Below are 22,440 nucleotides of genomic sequence, written 5' to 3'. Positions count from 1 at the left end.
TCAGTGTATTTTTTAATATGTTGGCTGATTTTCTGAGACAGTGGGAGAGATCAAGTCAGAGGGGAGATTGGTTTGGGCACAACTCACTGCAACTTTGCGCAGCCTTAGTCAAGGCAGTTACCGCACCACACTTGATATTTCCGGGCAGGGTGTTTTCTGTGCTGCATCTATACAAAAAAAGGCTAAGGGACACTGGGGACAGACTTCGGAGGAAGCAGGGGAAGCCAAATAGAAGAACAGGTTACAATGACAGGATAGGAAAGAGGCCCGTGGAACATTATCACCACTGGGGAACTGCTGTTGTAATTTTAGTGACTGCCACTCATCCAATTTTTGTCATTCATCATCTGGTATCAATGCTAACGACTTACAGCAATTTCACTTCACTAGTTTCAGGTGACAGTGGAACCACAAAACAGGGTAACACCCTCACATCAACCTACGTGATAAAATCAAATACAGTAAAACCCTGTAACCCAGAATTCAAGCAACCAGCAGTTTCTAGCGACTGGTTTAAAAAAAAACAGGGAAAATAAAGTTTAAAAACAAAGAAATTTAAAATTGGCGCGCTCACCATAGTTCAACAATCATGCCACATGTAATCTCTAGCAAACGGAAAACTCATTTATCCGGCATCTACCAATCCCCATGGGTACCTGGAAGTCAAAAGTTTGCAGGACGGATTTGACCTTCAATTGTCAACTTACAGCAGACGCTGGTTGTGGGTCAGTGTAAGCCATGTCCGCCAGATCCTGGCTTTGTTTTATCTTGTCCTGCTCCAGGTGCAGGAGGGAGAGCCCTGCAGCGATATCACTGGGCACCACGTCTGTGTCCTGTCCAAGGGAGGGGTAAAACACATAAAAATGATTGTAAGTAATGTGTAATAACACAGTGGACTGATGCTGGATTCTTGGCCATTGATCTAAAGACGTGTTTAAATCCCATCATGGCAGGCGTGGAACTTAAAAGCTAGTGACAGCTTTGGTGATTGTGAAACAAATGGATTCTCCAGAAGAGGATATCTAATTCACTTAAAACAAAACCCCTGTTATCCAGGATTCAAGCAACCAACAAAAAAAAACGGTAAATAAACAGGTACAAAATACAAACATTTAAAATTGGTGCGCCTCGCCGTTAGTTCACGCAATGTCAAGCAACTGGCAAATTCACTTATCTGGCAACTACCAACCCCCACAAGTGCCGGACACCAGAGGATTTACTGTAAAAACAGAACCCACTGGAAATAGTCATCAAGATTTCTTTATAGTCATGTGATAATATAGAATCAGAATTCATTGTCATGAACATGTCACAAACTTTGTTGTTTTGTGGCAGCGGTATTGTTCATTACAGGTGCAAAAATCGCTATCAGTTACATTTCCATAAATACACTATTTAAATAGCTGAGAAAATGAGGTTACGTCTGTGGTTCATTGTTGGTTCAGGAATCTGATGGCGAAGGGGAAGAAGCCATCCTTGTGCTGCTGGGTGCTTGTCTTCAGGCTCCTATACCTCCTTCCTGATGGTAGCAGTGTGAAGAGGGCATGGCTTGGGTGGTGGGGGTCCTTGAGAATAGAGGCTGCTTTCTTAGACATTGCCTCTTGTAGATGTCCTTGATGGTGCTGGCTGAGTTAACAACCCCCTGCAGCCTGTTTCTGTCTTATGCATTGGCACCTCCAAACCAGACAGTGATTCAACCAGTCAGAATGCTCTCCACTGTTCATCAGTAGAAATTTGCAAGTCTTTGGTGACATATCGAATCTCCTCATGAAGTATAGCTGCTTGCGAGCATTCTTCATGATTGCATTGAAATGATGACCCCAGGATAGATCTTCAGAGATGGTGACACCCAAGAATTTGTTTACCCTTTCCACTGCTGACCCCTCGATGAGAACTGATTTGCGTTCTCCTGGTTTCCCCTTCCTGAAGTCTACAATCAGTTCATAAGACAGAACGTAATATTGCATGAAACTGGTCAGTGCGGACTATATGGCTTTCACTATATTGCTCACATTGCCAGCTAGTAATCTGGTTTCCTCATTCTTAAAACTTTTATCTTTCCCATTTACATTTTCTTAAGGTGTTGCAAAGAGAAGTGCAATGTTTAGAACTCACCACAAAAAAGCTGCTGAAAAGATTCCCGATCTGCGTGAAGGCGGCTTGGATCTCTGCGTCCCGCGTAATACAGCAGCAGAGCAGCTTGAAGCGATACTCCCACACCCGAGCTGCCACCGACCTGACCCTGTAGAGCAGCGCCACTGACTCGCTACTCTCCAGGTTGCGCTCCGTGCCCGACAGCAGTTGCTTGGGTTTGCCCAGAGGGTCGAAGACAACCAAGACAGCGATCACCGTGAAGAATATGAAAATCCAGCTGCAAAACCAATGAAAAAGGTATTTTTTTCTTAAATTCCACAGGAATTCTATATGAACAATGTGAATGAGAATATAGCTGGCATGGTTAACAAGTGTGCAGATCACACCAAAATTTGCAGTGACAAAGGTCACGGCAGAATCTAGAGCAGCCATGCTCAACGGGGACCCAACGACCAACCTGAGGGCCACAGTGCATTTAAGTAAAAGCCTCGTTTTCTTTTTATCTAAAGTAGTAAATACCTTTGTACATTTCCTTTTTACGCAGTCATTAGGAGAATAGTATGGGAGAAACCAACTCAACTTGACCGTAAACACTGAGCAGAATCCGAAGGGGGCCAGAGCCAAAGTAAAAGGTTGAGAATGGCTGGACCAGATCATCTGGTAAAGGGAATTAACGGACATAGTTAAACCACTAGAGGACTGGGAGAGGGTGCGTAAGCAAGAGGGCATAGGTGGGGGGAGTCACATGATGGAGTAGTGGCCGGTAGGGGAATTCCAGCCCTCTCCAGAAAAGTAAAAAAAAGGTAGAGAAAAAACAAAGTCACTAACACAGAAAAAGTGTGGAGAAAATGGCAGCAAAGAAAGAAAAACCAAAAACAACGGGAAGAAAAGAAGGAAGGAAGGATGTCGGAGGAGGAAGGTGAAGGCCTTACCGGTATGAGGAGGCCCGCCGTGGAGAGAGAAGCCCGCTCCCTGAGGTCAGTGGAAACCCCGAACTCAGGACTACAAAGATGGCTCACGGAGCCAAACAAAAGTGCGCAACTGCGCAAGCGATGCACAAGACAAAAACAACACCGACGGGAGGGGGGCCCAGCTGAGGAGTGAATCTCCACAGCCGAAACAGACAAGTATAACACGACAGCAAGACTCTCAACAGGAAAACATAGAAAATAACGAGAACAAGAAGGAAGAGAATAAAAATAGGAAATCAAAGAAACAACAGATGACCAACCCAGAGGAAGAAGACCAACACCAAGACACTTTTAATAAAAATAAGAACAAAAATACCCAACAAAATAAAATAAACAACCCAACAAGAAAACCAGAAGAGACAAGAGGTAAAAGACACAGATCCTGGAGTGGACACAGAAGAAGAGGAAGAACACAGAGAAATGGAAGATGAAGGGAAGGGCAAGTACATGGATATATTTTTTTTTAAAGAATATATGGAATCAGTAAAAGAATGGCAGACACAAGAATTCAGTGAAATAAAAAGAAGAATTAAAAGTACAGAAGAAAAAGTGAATAGATGAGAGATGATCATGACAGATATAGGAAAAAGAGTAGACAAGGTGGAAGAATGAGAAACAGCCATAGAAATGGAAGTAGAGGACTTAAAAAAGAAATTGGAAGAATCTGATAAAAAAGTAAAAGAGACACAGGAGCTGTTAGCTCAGAAGATAGATATAATGGAAAATTATAATAGAAGAAACAATATAAAGATAGTGGGCCTTAAGGAAGATGAAGAAGGCAAAAATATGAAAGAATTTATAAAAGAATGGATCCCCAGGGTCCTAGGAAGGCCAGAATTACAGGAAGAAATGGAAATAGAAAGAGCACACAGAACATTAGCCCCTAAACCACAACCACAACCAGAACAAAAACCAAGATCCATTCTAGTAAAATTCCTAAGATATACAACAAGAGAAAATATATTGGAGAAGGCAATGAAAAAAGTAAGAGAAGACTTCTATCCAAATATAAGTTTTGAACTCCTGAAGAAGAGGAAGGAGTTTAATGCAGCAAAAACGACCCTATGGAAAAAAGGTTATAAATTTATGTTAAAATGCCCAGCGGTACTTAAAATAGTTATTCCGGGGCAGCAAAAACTATTCTCGGATCCGGAAGCACGAAAATTTGCAGAACAACTACAAAACAGACAGAGAAATGAAGAGATGTAACAAGAACAAAAATGACAACAAACTATGTATATGTGTGTATGTATATTTAAAAAAAAATAGAATATAAGTAAGAACTAAGAAGGGAAAGAAAGGGAAGAAAGGAAGTAAGGAGGGAATTAAGAGAGTGACCTTTGTTATATATGAAGATTAAAATCTTTACTGGGGGGGGCTGGGTGGGGAAGAATTACAGTCATTGCGAAATCAGTTGACACTTGCGAGCGAATTCGCAAATCCAAATGGAGAGGGGAAATGTGGTTGCCCGACAAGGGACAAAGGGCAACTCAGAAAGGGGAGGGACTATTGGGGTTAAAGGAATTTTAGATATGAGAATAGTGGAAATATTTTATGTTTTAGAAATGTTGTCTTATAATGTTTTCAAAAAAAGAAAGCAGAAATGGATAAGAAGGAAAGGTGATGATGAGAAAACGGAAAGGAAAGATAAACAAAGTATGAAATGACTATGTTGAACTATATGACTTTAAATATTAATGGAATACATAACCAAATAAAAAGGAAGAAACTGTCAAATTTACTGAAGAAAAAATTGATATAGCATTCATACAAGAAACATATCTAACTGAAGTGGAACACAAGAAATTAAAGAGAGATTGGATAGGACATGTAACAGCAGCATCATATAATTCAAAAGCCAGAGGAGTAGCTATATTAATCAATAAAAATGTACCAATCAAAATAGAAGAGGAAATAATAGATCCAGCAGGGAGATATGTAATGATAAAATGTCAGATATATTCAGAATTTTGGAATTTACTCAATGTATATTCACCTAATGAAGAAGATCAAAAATTTATGCAAGATATCTTTTGGAAGATAGCAGATACGCAAGGGAACATACTAATAGGAGGGGATTTTAACCTTAATTTGGACTCAAACATGGATAAAACTGCAAAAAAAAACTAACAGAAAGAACAAAGTAACCAAATTTATAATTAAATCGATGCAAGAAATGCAACTTTTGGATATATGGAGGAAACAACACCCAAAGGAAAAGGAATATTCATATTATTCGGGTAGACACAAAACATACTTAAGGATAGACCTATTCCTGTTATCAGCCCACATTCAAGGGAGAGTTAGGAAAATGGAATATAAAGCTAGACTATTATCGGATCACTCACCCCTGTTATTGGCAATAGAGCTAGAGGACATCCCACCAAGAATGTATAGATGGAGATTAAACTCCATGCTACTTAAAAGACAGGATTTTAGAGAATTCATTGAACAACAAATTAAAATGTACTTTGAAATAAATACGGAATCAGTGAAAGATAAGTTTATACTATGGGACGCAATGAAAGCGTTCATCAGAGGGCAAATAATAAGTTATGTAACTAAGATGAAGAAGGACTACATTCGGGAAACAGAACAGTTGGAAAGGGAAATAACAAATATAGAAAAAGAATTAGCAATGAAGGAAGATACAACTAAAAGAAGAGAATTGGCAGATAAAAAAATAAAATATGAAACACTACAAACATATAAGGTGGAGAAGAACATAATGAAGACAAAACAGAAATATTATGAGCTTGGAGAAAAAAACACTCAAAATTCTAGTATGGCAGCTTAAGAGAGAACAAACTAAAAGAATGGCATTGGCATTAAGGAAAAAGGACAAACAAATTACATATAAACCAACGGAGATCAATGAAAACTTCAGGGAATTCTACGAACAATTATATCAAACTGAAAATTAAGGGAAAGAAGACAAAATAGATGAATTTCTAACTAAAATTGAACTACCGAAATTACAAACAGAGGAGCAAAATAAATTAATAAAACCATTTGAAATAGAAGAATTACAGGAGATATTAAAAAAACTACCGAACAATAAAATACCAGGACAGGATGGATTCCCCATAGAATTCTATAAAACATTTAAAGACTTATTAATTCCTCCCCTCCTGGAAGTAATCAACCAGATCGATAAAACACAAAACATACCAGATTCATGCAAAACAGCAATAATTACAGTAATACCAAAGACAGGAAAAGATCCACTCGCACCAGCGTCATATAGACCAATATCTCTACTTAACACAGATTATAAGATAATAGCTAAACTATTAGCAAACAGATTGGCCAACTATGTAACTAAAATAGTAAATCTCGACCAAACTGGATTTATTAAAAAAAGACGAACAACGGACAATATCTGTAAATTTATTAACTTAATTCATGCAGTAGAAGGAAATAAAACTCCAACAGTAGCGGTTGCCTTAGACGCAGAGAAGGCCTTTGACAGAGTAGAATGGAATTATTTATTCAAAGTACTATAAAAATTCAGCCTACCAGAGAAATATATTAATTGAATTAAAGCATTATATAAGGGGCCATTGGTGAAAGTGACAGTAAATGGATATATATTAAAACAATTTAACTTAAGCAGATCAACAAGGCAGGGATGTCCACCATCTCCCTCACTGTTCGCGTTAGCTATAGAACCACTAGCAGAACAGAAAATAAAACAAGAGGGACAAAAATAAAAGACAAGGAATATAAAATCAGTCTATTTGCAGATGACGTTATAATAAACTTAACAGAACCAGAAATATCAATAAAAGAATTACATAGGAAATTTAAGGAATATGGAGAAGTATCAGGGTACAAGATCAACGCAAATAAAAGTGAAGCAATGCCAATGAATAATGCAGATTTCACAAAGTTTAAGAAAGGATCACCATTTAGATGGCAAACACAAGCAATGCGATACCTAGGTATACAACTAAATAAAAATCTCAGCCATCTATATAAACTAAATTATTCATCCATTAATGAAAAAATTACAAGACGACTTAGAGCATTGGAAAGACACCACTAACACTGATAGGAAGGATAAACTGTATTAAAATGAACATCTTCCCAAGGATACAATACCTATTTCAGTCATTACCAATTCACCTAACAGAGAAATTCTTCAAGAAGCTAAAGAAAATAATAAGGAAATTCTTATGGAAAGGGGGGAAACCGACGATAGCACTAGATAATTTAACAGAATGGTACAAACAAGGAGGCTTACAACTACCAAACTTTAAGAATTATTATAGAGCCGCACAATTAAGATACCTATCAGATTTTTATCAAACAAGGGAAAAGCAGATTGGACTAGATTAGAACTAGATAAAATAGGGGAGAAGATACCTGAACATATACTATATAAATGGGATGAAAAATTGGTACAACGCAGGAATTCACCGGTATTGCATTATCTGCTCAACATTTGGAAGAAGATTCACGTAGAAAGGAATAAAACAAATTACCAACTACCAAAACTAATATTGATGGAAAATCAACTAATCCCTTTCACAATAGATAACTTTTCCTTCAGAGAATGGGAGAGAAAAGGGATCAAAAGAATAGAAAATTGTTTTTCGGGAAATAAATGATTATCCTTTGAACAAATGAAGGATAAATATAATATAACTCACGATACAGTGTTGGCATACCACCAACTGAAAACCTACTTGAAGGACAAATTGGGAAACAGTCTGAGGTTACCAGAGGGAAGTAATTTTGAATATGTGATTACAAACACAATGATAATTTAAAAATTTATAACAAACATGTACATCAAACTGCAAGAAAAGGAGAACGAGGAAACAAACGGTAAACCTAAACAAAAATGGGAACAAGATCTAAACATAAAGATAAAGGATGAAACATGGGAAAAGCTATGCTCAGGAACTATGAGAAGTACAATAAACACGAGGTTACGCATGATACAATATAACTGGATACACAGGCTATACATCACACCTCAAAAGTTAAATAAATGGGACCCAACAGGATCAGACAGATGTTTTCGCTGTAAAAAGGAAATGGGAACAACAATTTTTTTTTAAATTTAATTTTTTATTTTTCACACCATAAACCACACTGACCAAGATACATACATTTTCCTTTTCAAATATATAGTGTCATTTTCTCCCCCCCCTTCCTCCCATCCCACCCTCCCTACCTCCCCCCCCATTCATTTAAAGTACAAAATCTAAGACACATTGTTGTCATTCAATAAAAATAAACAAGAAATTCCACTGAGTCAATTCTTTTCATTTCCTTCTCCTTTCGTTAATTTAGGTGGTAGATGTCCCCGGTAGGTTTTCTCTATTGTGTTTCATGTATGGCTCCCATATTTGTTCAAATATTCAATATTATTTCTTAAATTATATGTTATTTTTTCTAATGGAATACATTTATTCATTTCTGCGGGAACAACAATTCATGCAATTTGGACATGTGAGAAAGTGAAAAAATTTTGGGAAGATCTAAACCAGATATTAAATAAAATCACAAAAAGCAATATACCAAAAAACCCAGAGATCTTCCTCCTAAGTAATATAAAAAACAAAGAATTTGGACTTGATTTGGATGGAGCACAAAAAAGATTTGTTATGATAGCCCTAGCTGTAGCAAAAAAAAATGTATTATGTCAACCTGGAAATTAGAAGACACCTTGAGAATACAACAATGGTATATAGAAATGAATAAATGTATTCCATTAGAAAAAATAACATATAATTTAAGAAATAACATTACAATATTCGAACAAATATGGGAGCCATACATGAAATACAATAGAGAAATCCTACCATGGACTTCCACCACCTAGAGTGACAGAAGGAGAAGATAACGAAAAGAACTGACTCAGTAAAATTTCTTGTTTATTTTTATTAAAGTGACAACATTGTTTAACGGGTTTAATGTATCTTATAGATTGAACTTTAAATAAATGGGAAAGGGGGTGAGGGAGGGAGGGAAGGGAGGAGGGAAAAGGGGGAGAAAATGACACTGTATATATTCAAGAGAAAAAATGTCTGTATGTATCTTGGTCAATTTGGTTTATAGTGTGAAAAATTAAAAAATTTAAAAAAAACAAGAGGGCATAGGTTGAAGGGAAGAGAGGACCTGAGGGCCAAAGTTTTTATCTGCACACATAAGCTACTGGGTATGTAGGAGCTTCCAGATGATACTGTGAAGAGGGATACAAGTACAATGTTAAAAATATATTTGAACAGAGACAGGGAGAGAAAATTTAGAGTAATGTGGGTCAAACATAGGCATGGAAAATGAGCTTAGGTAGGCAACTTGGCTAGCATGGATGAGGGGGCTGAAGGGCCTAGATCTCGGGCGCAGAAAGGGTAGCACAGTTAGCATAGCAGTTAGCGCAACGCTGCTACAGCACCAATGATCAGGGCCAGGGTTCGAATCCCGCACTGTCTGCACGTTCTCCCTCTGTCTGCGCAAGTTTCCTCCAGAGGCTCCAGTTTCCTTCCACCCTTCAAAACATACCGGGGGCTGTAGGTCAATTGGGGGTTATTGGGTGCCACAGGCTTGTAGGCTGTATGTACGTTTTTGTCTAAAATCTGCCTCAAAACCATTCTTTTATTTCACGTCTATATCCTGTGACATTAGGTTCAACTTCCACTCTGAATAACTGTTCCTGTAGAGGATTTGTGTTACAGCCACCATGCTGAGGTGGAGGCAATTAATGAATCGGGTGGCTGATGGGGTGTCGAGGTTTCTGGGTTCTGCTGGAGCTGCATTCACCCAGGGTTCCATTCACAATCCAGACTTGAGCTTTGTAAGTGATGGAAAGCCTCTAGGGAGTCAGAAGGCAATGTACTCACTGCGAGGTACTCTGACAATAAATTTGAAGTGCCTCAGGCACAGTATGTGGCCGTTCCAGTTGACTTTCCGGTCAGTGGTGAGTCCCAGGTCGATAGCACGTGCCTCAACACTGGTGAAGGCAAGTAGATTAACTCTGTGACTTACCAGCTCGTGCTTCAACGCAGTCTAGGTCTTGCTGCACAAGGGTGCTGGGGAGTTGCAAGTCGAGCTGTCAGTTCACCTCCCCACTCCCGATCGTCTGACAAAGGGGAAAGAGCTGAAGATGATTGGACCCAGGACACTGCCTGAAAGGCTCCTGCCGTGAGGTTCTGGGGACAGGAAGAATGACCTCCATAACTACAGCTCTCTTAGTTTGTGCAAGGTGTGACTTTAACCATCAGAATATGTCCCTTGACGACTGTTTTAACGGGGCTCAATGAAATGATGCTTCAATGACAAGGCAGTTCCTCTCCCTCGCTCTCTGGAATTCATCTCTCCAAGGTCCACATTTGGTCCAAAGCCTCCAGGAGGTCTGGGCAAAACCCAAACTAGGTATGGGAGAGGTTGACGAGGAGTTGTGTGCAATTTGAAAGCATCACTGATCACACCTTCCTTGACTTTGCAGAATAATTAGCTGGAATGGATTTGCCCTCTCTGCCAATGGAACAAGTTTATTGTCATCTGATTGCACGACTACAACCTGATGAAACAGCATTCACCAGTCCTCAGTGGTGGAAAACACACAGACACACAACCAGATATAACACACATACAGACAAATAATTCATTTGCAAGACTAGTATTTCATCTAAACAAATAAATGCATAGATTTTGTTTCATGAATATGCACCTTGGAGGGTTGGTGTGAGGAGTTCCTTTGGTTGTTCAGCATTCTCACTGCCAGTGGCGCTGGCAGTCCTTCCCCGACGGGAGCAGCTAGAAGATGCTGTGTGCGGGGTTGAAGGGGGCCTCGATGATTTTGCGTGCCCTCTTCAGACAACAATCCCAGTAGATCACATCCAGGTGGGAGGGAGACTCCAGAGATCCTCTCTGTCGCTCTTATGTTCCTATGGATTGACCCCTGATCCATTTCTCTGCAGCAACCGTACCACACTGTGATGCAGCCGGCCAGGATGCTCTCGACGGAGCTCCTGTAGAAAGTTGACATAATGGTGGCTGGTAATCTTGCCCACTTCAGTCTTCTTAGGAAATGCAGTCACTGTTGCGCCTTCCTGAAAAGAGAGATGTTGAGCGTCCAGAATAGGTCACTAGTTAAGTGAACTCCAAGGAACTTGGCGCTCTCCATTAGAGTTGGAGATGTGTAGTGGAGGGTGGTCGTTCCTGGTCCACCTAAACATCACAATCACCACTTTTGTCTTGTCCACATTGAGATTCAGGTTGTTACTCTGGCACCATGTCCACGAGATTTTCCACCTCTTCTTTGTAGTGGGACTCTTCATTGCTCCTGATGAGGCCGATGACTGTTGTAACTGGATCTAGCGATGCAGTCATGGGTCAGTAGCGTAATATGTTGCACATAGTCAGTATTAGGATTGCACAGGGACTGCTTGGCTAGAGGCAGGTCTCAGTCTCGTGTACAGGTTTTCTTTGCCCTATCCAGTGTTCTGCCCTTTCTTGATATCGCTGGACTGAATTAAATTGGCTTCTGTGAGAGAGAAAGTTAAAGCAACACTAAGTGTTAGAGCCGGAGTTTAAGCGCATGCATACCTTGCGACTACAGCGATCAAGATGACATTAATCAGAGTGGGTGGGCAGCCCTGCTTTTCATCGTTGATCAGGACAGCGCCCAAGATAGCCCAGACCAGCTCTGGCACATAGAGAGCAGTTCGGATGTAGATCAAAACTGGGATATGTCGTCGTGGCCTCAGATTGGTGATGGTTCCTACAACAGACAAAAATGGCTGATGTAATGTTCATTTTATTTTTCACATTGGGGGATACAGAGGTGAGCCAGTGGAGCTCACTCCCTGTTCCCCATCTACAGTGATTAGATGACAGTAAACAGCTTCAAGTTCCTGTGTGTGAACAGTCGATGCAATGGCCAAAAATGTGAACCAACATCTCTTCGTCCTGAAGCCTGAGGCAAATTAACAAGCTGCCTGTGCCCCTTAACAAGTTCCACAGGTGCACCACTGAACGTATCCCGTCGCGATGCATCACTGCATGGGATGGGAACTGCTCTGCCCAGGATTGCGAGACACTATGAACAGAGCTCAGGCTGTCACACATCCCCCTCCTTTCCACTACTCTATCTACACCTCCCGCTGTCTGGAAAATGCAGCCAATACACCTCCACTCCCTTCACAAGCATGAGATCATTAACCACCAGATTCAACAGCAGTTTCTTCCCCACTAGTATCAGACTCCTGAATGAACACAACTGATCTCTCTCTGTGATTCAGCATTTCTGTACCGTGTCTTACTCGTGGCTCTATAAACACGATGTCTAACTGATCTGTTCATGCAACAACCTCCATCACTGCATAGAATACTACAGCACAGTACAGGCCCTTTGGATCTCGATGCTGACCTCTATATTCCAACCAAATAAAAACAAAATGACAAGGCAGCGAAGAAGACCACCGCTCCTCCAAATGATCAGGTGCTGTGCCTTGCGGTGGTCAACGTGAAGAGAGTGTTACGCAAGTCAACCCGCGGAAAGCTGCTGGACTGAATAACATTCCCGGCAGAGTGCTCATGGGATGTGCAGCTCAGCTGGCAGATGTTTTTACTGACATCTTTAACATCTCCCTGAGAAGCACCATGGTCCCTATGTGCTTCAAAGCCACCACCACTGTCCCTGTGCCAAAGTCATCAGAGTCCTGCCTCACATCCATAGTAATGAAGTGCTTCGAGAGGCTCGTCATGGAGCACATGAAGCTCCTGCTTCCCCCTACAGTTCGCTTACAGATCCAACCGCTCCATGGACTGCCCTTCGTCTAACCCTCACCCACCTGTTCAAATGCTGTTTATTGACTTCATTTTAACACAACCATACCCCAGTACCTGATAAGGAAGTTGAGCCTGTTGGGACTAAACACCTCCCTCTGCAATTGTATTCTTGACTTCCTGACGGGGAGACCTCAGACAGTCCAGATCAGAAGCAGCACTTCAAAAATATCATACTGAGCACAGGGACCTCCCAGGGCTGTCGCTTAATCCATTGCCATTCACTCTGTTGACCCACGATTGTACAGCCAAACACAGCTCAAACCACATCATCAAGTTTGCTGACGACACAACCTTATCTGTAAGAACAAGGAGTCAGCGTACAGAGATGAGGTGCAGACACTAATGAACTGGTGCAGAGCCAACGACCCTGCATCTGAACATTAAAGAAAGAGATGGTTATCGACTTCAGGAGGGCCTGGGGAGATCATGTCTCCCTGATAATTGACAGCTCTACCATTGAGGTCGTCAAGAGTATTAAGTTCCTCAGAGTGTACCTGGCGGAGAACCTTACCTGGTCCCTTAACATCAGCTCCATAGCCAAGAATGCCCAGCAGCGCCTCAACTTCCTGCAAAGGCTGAGGAAAGTCCATATCCCACCCTCCATCCTCACTACATTCTACAGGAAGCTGTACCTCCTCAGACTGCAAGACCCTGCAGAGGATAGTGAAGTCAGGGGAAAAGATCATTGGGGGCTCTCATCCTACCATGACAAACGTCGACAACACTCGATGCAGATGGAAGGCAATAAACATTGTGAAGGTCTCCACACACCTTCATGTTAACTCTTCTCCCTTCTGCCATCTGGTAGGAGGTACCGTAGCACTCAGACCCTTACGTCCAGATTGGGCAACAGTTTTTTCCCCCAAGCCATCAGGCTCCTGAATTCCCAGAACGGATATGGATAGTGTACCGTGGACTTTTACTGTTAATATTTCAATTTGTTTAACTTCCATTCTAACTTATATTTATGTGAATCTGCTCCATGGTCCTGGAGAAATGCTATCTCGTCTCTACTGTGCGAGGATGTTATGAACGACAAATAAATGTGACTTGACTTCTTAGTTAAACAGGAAAGTTGGCAGGCACAGTGATTGCTTCATTTCTTACCTGATCACTGTCATTCCAGAATAATTTATTGCAAGATACATCACAAATTTTGTTTTTAAATATTCTTGGATTGGGATACAAAGTTATTAAATGCGCAATGATTCTGTAGCCCAGAAAAGAGAAATAATATTTACCTTGCATACTCACACACACGATGACAAAGAGGGTCACAATGATTGCAGCCAAAAGAATAAGCAAAACTAAGAGATAGCTTGGGAGAATTCTTCCATGTTTGCAGTCCAGCTGGCCTCTGTAGGTCAGGTACAAAATCAGGATCCCAATCCACCTGCAAAACCAAAACGGCAGGGTGAGCTAGCTTCCGACTACAACAGAAGGGTGGGAGGGTTCCAGGGGATTTGGGGGGGGGGGGGGGGTCGTCAAAGGACCAACAGCAGAAAGCACAAGGAAAGGGCCACCAGTGAATCATGGCATGAAATCAAATAGGTCATCCAATAAGGACATTCTATTGCCCCATGTGAGAGATGAAAACATTTTGTTATATAATTCATTCCTTGAAAACACTGACTACTGTATTAATATTTAAACAATCTTGTAAATCCCATTTCAGATTTATTGTCAAAGTACATAAATAACGTCACATACAATCCTGAGATTCTTTGTCCTGCAGGCAAAACAGAATTACCACTTACTGGTAGTCCAAAAAACTGTAGTCAATGCATACATAAATAAATTCCTCCGCATCTCAATTTTAAATGGGTGTCCTTCAATCCTGAAGTTGTCCCCTCTTGTCCTCTTTAAAAATAATTATTTATTTTTCACTCTGTGAACCATATCAACTAAAATATATACAAGTTTCTCATTAAATATACACAGTGGCATTTCCCCCCTCCCTTCCCTTCCTCCTTCCCACCCCCCTCCTCACCCACTAAACGTTCAACATATACAATACATTAAACCCATTAAACAATGTCATCACACAATGAAAATAAACAAGAAAAATGTGTCATCTACTTTTACACACTGGATCAAATTGTTTTGTCTTATCATTTTAGGGGGTGGAGGTCCGAGGCAAGCCCTCTCTGTTATGTTCCATGTAAGGTTCCCAAATTTGTTCAAACATTGTGACTTTATTTTTTAAATTATATGTTATTTTTTCCCAATGGAATACATTTATTCATTTCCATGGACCATTGCTGTATTCTCAGGCTCTCTTCCATTTTCCAAGTTGACATTATACATTTTTTGCTACAGCTAAGGCTAGCGTAATAAATCTTTTTTTGCGCTTTATCCAATTTGAGGCCTAATTCCTTACTTCTTATATTATTTAGAAGAAAGATCTCTGGATTTTTTGGTGTTATTTTTTGTGATTTTATTTAATACCTGATTTAGATCTTCCCAAAACTTTTCCACTTTCTCACATGCCCAGATGGCATGTAGTTGTTCCCGTTTCCTTCTTACAGTGAAAACATTTATCTGATACTGTTGGGTCCCACTTTTTTTTAACTTTTGGGGCATGATATATAACCAATTATACTGTATCATGCGTAACCTTGTGTTTATTATATTCTTCATAGTTCCAGAACATAACTTTTCCCATGTTTCATTTTTTATCTGTATGTTTAAATCCTTTTCCCACTTTTGTTTGGGTTTATAGCTTATTTCATCATTTTCCTTATCTTGCAGCTCGATGTACATGTTCATTATAAATCTTTTAATTATCATTGTGTCTGTAATCACATATTCAAAGCTGCTTCCTTCTGGTAATCTCGGTCTGGTTCCCAATTTATCCTTTAAATAAGCTTTCAGTTGATGATATGCAAACATTGTCCCATGAGTTATTCCATATTTGTACTTCAACTGTTCAAATGTTAATAAATTATTTCTAATAGTAATTTTGGTATTTGATAATTCATTTTTTTTTCCTTTCTAAGTGGATCTTCTTCCATGTATCATAAATGATGCAATTCTGGTGAGTTTTTATACTGCACCAGTTTTTCATCCCACTTATAAAGTATAAAGTTTGGTAACTGCAAACCACCTTGGTTGTATCTCTCTGTTAATTTATCTAACGCTATTCTCGGTTTACCCCCTTTCCACAAAAATTTCCTTATTATTCTCTTTAGTTCATTAAAGAGTTTCTCTATTAAAGGAATTGGTAACGATTGAAATCAGTATTGTATCCTTGGGAAGACATTCATTTTAATGCAATTTACCCTCCCTATCAACATTAGTGGTAATTCTTTTCAATGTTCTAAGTTTTCCTGCAACATCTTCATTAATGGCTGATAATTTAATTTGAACAGGTGGCTTAAGTTATTATCTAACCTAATACCTAGATATCAGATTGCTTGTGTTTGCCATTTAAATGGTGATTCTTTTTAAAATTCTGTATAATATGCATCTCATTGGCATCGCTTCACTTTTATTTGCGTTTGTCTTGTACCCCGATATTTCTCCATATTCCTTCAATTTCTTATGCAGTTCTTTTATTGATGTTTCTGGTTCTGTTAAGTATACTATGATGTCATCTGCAAATAAACTGATTTTCTACTCCTTCTCCTTTATTTTTATCCCTTTTATTTTCTTTTCTGTTTTTATCAGTTCTGCCAATGGTTCTATTGCTAAAGCGAACAGTGAGGGGGATAATGGACATCCCTGTCTAGTTGACCTACTTAATTTAAATTGGTTCGATACATATCCATTTACTGTTACCTTCGCCAATGGTCCATTATATAATGCTTTAATCCAATTAATATATTTTTCTGGTTGATTGAACTTCTGTAATACTTTAAATAAGTAGTTCCACTCTACTCTGTCAAAGGCTTTTTCTGCATCTAAAGCAACAGCCACTGTTGGTTTCTTATTTCCTTGAACTGCATGAATTAGATTAATAAGTTTACAGACATTATCCACTGTTTGTTTTTTCTTAATAAATCCAGTTTGATCTTGTTTTACTACTTTTGGTACACAATCGGCCAATCTGTTTGCTAATAATTTTGCTATTATCTTATAATCTGAATTAAGTAAAGATATTGGTCTATATGATGCTGGTGTTAATGGATCTTTCCCTGTCTTTGGTATTACTGTAATTATTGCTGCCTTACATGAATCTGGCAAGTTTTGTGTTTCTTCTATCTGGTTCATTACTTCCAAGAGAGGAGGAATTAATAACTCTTTAAATGTTTTATAGAAACCTAATGGGAATCCATCCTCTCAAGGCATTTTATTGTTTGGCAGCTTTTTTAATATATCCTGTACTTCCTCTATTTCAAATGGTCTTGTCAGTTTGTTTTGCTCCTCTTCTTGCCATTTCGGCAGTTAAATTTTGGCTAAAAACTCTTCTTCTTTATCATCTTTCCCCTCATTCTCAGTTTGGTATAATTGTTCATAAAATTCCTTAAAGTTCTCATTAATCTCCATTGGATTATATGCAATTTGTTTGTCCTTTTTCCTTGATGCCAATACCATTCTTTTAGCTTGTTCTGTTTTAAGTTGCCAGGCTAATATTTTATGTGTTTTTTCTCCTAGTTCGTAATACTTTTGCTTTATTTTCATTATGTTCTTCTCCACCTTATAAGTTTGTAATGTTTCGTATTTTATTTTTGTTGTCCGCCAATTCTCTCCTTTTCGTTATATCATCCCTCTTTACTAATTCCTTTTCTGTACTTACTATCTCCCTTTTCAACTGCTCTATTTCCCAATTGTAATCCTTTTTCAACTTAGTTACATAACTTATTATCTGCCCTCTGATGAAGGCTTTCATTGCATCCCATAATATAAATTTGTCTTTCACTGATTCCGTATTTATTTTAAATTCCTTTTTAATTTGACATTCAATAAACTCTTTAAATTCCTGCCTTTTAAGTAGCATGGACTTTAACCTCCATCTATATGTTCTTGGTGGGATGTCCTCCAGTTCTATTGCTAATAACAGGGGTGAATGATCAGTAATCTAGCTTTATATTCAGTTTTCCTAACTCTCCCTCGAATATGGGCCGACAACAAAAACATATAAATCCTTGAATATGTTTTATGCCTACTTGAATAATATGAGTATTATCCTTCTCTCTTGGATGCTGCCTCCTCCATATTTCCATAAGTTTCATTTCCTGCATTTATTTAACCATAAATTTGGCCACTTTATTCTTTTTGTTAGTCTTTTGTCCAGTTTTATCCAACATTGGATCCAAGGTTTTTTTTCAAGATTCAAGATGCCTTTTTTTTGTCATGTGTTAATACAGAACATGTAATATTATACAAAATTGCCTTCTGCCTGCTGAAAGGCAGACAAAGAGTTGCTAGTAGTGTCACTCAGTAACCCTTACAGTAAGAAAGATCCAAATGAGACTCCCTTCAGAGTCACTGGGTGTTCGTGGATTCGCCTCCAGAATCCCCAAAGCCTCTGTTGCCACACAGACTCCTGTTTGTTTGATTGATCGGCTTCCAGACACGATCAGGAAGCATTCAGTATCTGAGGCCCTTCAGGGGCCCTTCTTGCCCTCAGCACTCTCTCAGCAGCCCACAACCCATGCGGGTCCTCTGACCGCAAGTTGAACACAGCCACTGAGCCGCTCAGCTGCTGTGGTCACCTCTCCTGTACGATTGTCTCCTTCTATTTTTTAATTTTTAAAACATTTTTCACACTATGAACTATATTAACCAAAATACACATAACCATTTCCCTCTTGAATATACACAGTGTCATTTTCTCCCCCTCCCTCCCCACACTTACATTGGATCCAAATTGAGGTTAAAATCCCATCCTATCAATGTATTTCCTTGTGTATCTACAATCTTCAAAAAAAATATCTTGCATAAATGTTTGATCCTCCTCGTTAGGTGCGTATATATTGAGCAAATTCCAAAATTCTGAATATATCTGATACTTTAATCATTACATACCTCCCTGCTGGATCTATTATTTCCTCCTCTATTTTGATTGGTACATTTTTATTAATTAATATAGCTACACTTCTAGCTTTTTGAATTATTTGATGCTGCCGTTACGTGCCCTACCCAGTCTCTCCTTAATTTATTATGTTCCACTTCAGTTTGATGCGTTTCCTGCACAAATGCTATGTCAATTTTTTCTTTTTTCAGTAAATTTAATAGCCTCTTCCATTTAATTTGGTTATGTATTCCATTAATGTTTATAGGCATATAGTTCAAAGTGGCCATCTCATATCCTGTTTACACCTCATTTCCGCTTCCTCACCACCACCACCTGCCTTTTCCCCATTTTCATCTCTCAGTTTTCCCTTTTTAAATTTAATGTCTGACAACACATTTAAAACATAAAATATTCCAACAACTCCCACATCCAATATTCCCTTAACCCCAAATATTCCCCCCCCCCCCCTCTGAGTTGCCCCTTATCCCTTGCCGGACAACCACAACTCCCTTTTCCATTTGGATTGCGAACCTGCTCGCAAGCATCAACTGATTTCACAGTGATGGTTATTCTCCCCCCCACCCCGAAAACACTTTTTTTATACATATAACAAAGTTTTCCCTTTTTTTTCCCCTTACTTCCTTTCTTAGCTTCTCCTTCCCTTCTTTAGTTCTTTACATATACATTGTTTTTACATCTTTATATATATTTTATAGCCGTTCTTCATTCTTGTTACATCCACTAGGAGAGGACAGCAGAGAAGAAAAACCACACAGGGAGACAGGGAGGGGGGACAATGACAACTTGGCAGAGAGGGGAAGGAAGGGGAGGAGTGAGGGGAATAGGAGAGGATCCAGGGACGGGGAGGGGAAAGGGGACAGGGGAGGGGAAAGGAGACAGGGAGGGAGAAGGAATTGGGGAAGGGAGGAATGGAGTCGGTATATGAGGACTGGGAGGAAATGAGACGTGGGAATAAGAGGAGGGGGGGGAGAAAGGGGGAACCAGGAAGGACAGAGGTGGGATGGAGAAGAGTGGGTGGGGAAAGAGAACAGGAAAGGGGAGGATGATGGGAAAACGAGGAAGGGGAAACTTTAGAGGAGAGGGGAGAGGAGGAGGGGAGGGGGAGAGGAGGAGGGGAGGGGGAGAGGAGGGAGGGGAGGGGGAGAGGAGGGAGGGGAGGGGGAGAGGAGGGAGGGGAGGGGGAGAGGAGGGAGGGGAGGGGGAGAGGAGGGAGGGGAGGGGGAGAGGAGGGAGGGGAGGGGGAGAGGAGGGAGGGGAGGGGGAGAGGAGGGAGGGGAGGGGGAGAGGAGGGAGGGGAGGGGGAGAGGAGGGAGGGGAGGGGGAGAGGGGGGAGAGGGGGGAGGGGAGGGAGGGGAGGGGAGGGGAGGGGGGAGGGAGGGGAGGGGGGAGGGAGGGGAGGGGGGAGGGAGGGGAGGGGGGAGGGAGGGGAGGGGGGAGGGAGGGGAGGGGGAGGGAGGGGAGGGGGGAGGGAGGGGAGGGGAGGGGGGAGGGGAGGGGAGGGAGGGAGGGGGGAGGGGAGGAGAGGGAGGGGGGAGGGGAGGAGAGAGGAGGGAGGGGAGGGGAGGGAGGGGAGGGGAGGGGAGGGGAGGAGGGGGAGGGGGAGGAGAACGGTGACGGGGCGACTCCACTCACCACCCAACCCGCAGCAGCATCTCAAAGGCCCCGGGGAAAACCAGGTCATCGCTGGCCAGAGACCAGCGCCTCCCGAACGCCACCAACGCCGGCATCTTCCCGGTTTCACTCCCCGTCACCGAACGGCCCAGTCCCCGGCCAACGACGGGCAGGACGCGGCTCACAGGGAGGGGAACCTGCCATCTCCGCCCCGGCCCGACCTGCACAAACTTCCCCCCAGCACCCGCCACGTCGCAGAAACGTTCCGGCTGGGCCTGGGACTGTGTCCGGCCCCTCCCCACATCCCCGACCCCTCCCGACATCCCCGGCCCCTCCCGACATCCCCGGCCCCTCCCGACATCCCCGGCCCCTCCCGACATCCCCGGCCCCTCCCGACATCCCCGGCCCCTCCCCACATCCCCGGCCCCTCCCCACATCCCCGGCCCCTCCCCACAGCTAACCCTAATCCACAGCTTCTTCCCCTCTCCCATCAGACTTCTCTGAGTGGACAATAAACCTATAGAATGAACCACAAAAGTCTGCAGACACTGAGATTGGAGTAAAAACAGAAATCCTGGAGGATCTCGATAAATATATATCTGATGTTTCCGGCCTGTGCTTCCAGATATAGACACCTTTTGCACTATTTATTTTTAAATCTTGCATTTACAGAACAGGATTTTATAGTGATACACAATCCTGCTGCTGCAAAGCAACAAATTTCAGGACAGTAATCCTGATTCTGTTCCGACAGATCTTCAGAGGTTGGAGAGAATGTTCCATCTTGTGGGAGAATCTCGAATTACAAATAAAAACTTGCCCGTTGAAGGCAGGAATGGGGTCCTAACAGGGTGGAACATAAAGACAAGAGTTAGGTAGAACCTTGATAAAGCAAGAGGGATGGACAAGAAATCACCTTATTAACCAGATACAAAGGAACTTGTGACAGTGGATCCATTCTGTCAAGACCTCTCAAGACCTTAAGTTTTTTATTCCAGTGGAATACATGCCAAGTCAAACCACCTGCGCATTTCAGGGAATCAGTCAACATGCTGGGGCAGGTTGTTACCATAAAGCTCCTGTCTTTGCTGCAATGTGATCAGCAACATACGTGGCCCATGTAATTTGGTGGACACACCTACAAAAATTGCACAATCTGTTCTCCTGCTCAGTGGGCGAGGAGCATTTGCCAAACTTCGTAACAGGAGTTTTTAAATATCCTCTCGCTCACATTTAGTAAAGCACTCCTGGAAAAATGAATGTTTACGTCAAGAGACCATTTTGCCTAGACGTAAATCAGCCTCATCCCACCTTCCAGGACAACTGCTTCAATGACGTATCTCATAGCTCCCAAAGCAGGTGTCAGATTGTTCATTTAAAAATCAGATGAAGATTTCCGCCTCTTATCACCTTCCTCTGCAGTCTCCAAAAAACCATAGAATAATACGGCACAGAAATAAGCCCTTCAAGTCCATCCCAACCATTTTTTTTGCCTCGTCCCACTGACATGGACCCCATACCTCTCCCATCATCGTACCTGTCCAGATTCCTCTTAAATGTTAAAATTGAGCCCACTTCAGCTGGAAACTCTCTGTGCGAAGAAACTCCCCCCTCATGTTCCCCCAAAACTTTTCCCCTTTCACTCAACCCACTTCCTGATTTGTATCTCACATAACCTCAGTGGAAAAAGCCTAACTACATTTAATCTGTCTTTCCCCCTCATAATTTTAAATACTTCCATCAAATCTCCCCTCATTCTTCTATGCTCCAGGGACTAAAGTCCTAACCTGTTGAACCTTTCCCTGTAACTCAGTTCCTGAACCACTCTTCTATCTTATTGATATCTCTTCTGTAGTTAGGTGACCAAAACTGCATACAATACTCCAAATTTGGCCTCACCAATGACTTATACAACTTTAATATAACATCCTAACTCCTGTACTCAGTACTTTGATTTATGAAGGCCAATATGCTTAA

General features: G+C 41.2%; 1 protein-coding gene across 1 annotated transcript in view; it reads right to left on the bottom strand.

Moving 5' to 3' along the window:
* The window catches only part of daglb (diacylglycerol lipase, beta), a 52,293-nt gene extending 31,536 nt beyond the window's left edge, over positions 1 to 20,757 (bottom strand). The window contains exons 1-5 of the mRNA XM_069906698.1: positions 20,485 to 20,757; positions 14,114 to 14,265; positions 11,628 to 11,802; positions 2,116 to 2,371; positions 708 to 833 (exon numbers count right to left, since the gene is read on the bottom strand). Coding sequence (XP_069762799.1) covers positions 708 to 833; positions 2,116 to 2,371; positions 11,628 to 11,802; positions 14,114 to 14,265; positions 20,485 to 20,579 — 804 coding nt within the window. The 5' untranslated portion in view covers positions 20,580 to 20,757. The remainder of the gene's footprint in view (positions 1 to 707; positions 834 to 2,115; positions 2,372 to 11,627; positions 11,803 to 14,113; positions 14,266 to 20,484) is intronic.
* Between the last annotated feature and the right edge of the window lie 1,683 nt (positions 20,758 to 22,440).

Source organism: Narcine bancroftii, chromosome 12, assembly GCF_036971445.1.
Source record: "Narcine bancroftii isolate sNarBan1 chromosome 12, sNarBan1.hap1, whole genome shotgun sequence".
Classification (NCBI taxonomy): Eukaryota; Metazoa; Chordata; class Chondrichthyes; order Torpediniformes; family Narcinidae; genus Narcine; species Narcine bancroftii.
Note: the sequence above shows the minus strand (reverse complement) of the source record. Positions and strands in the feature narration are given on the sequence as shown.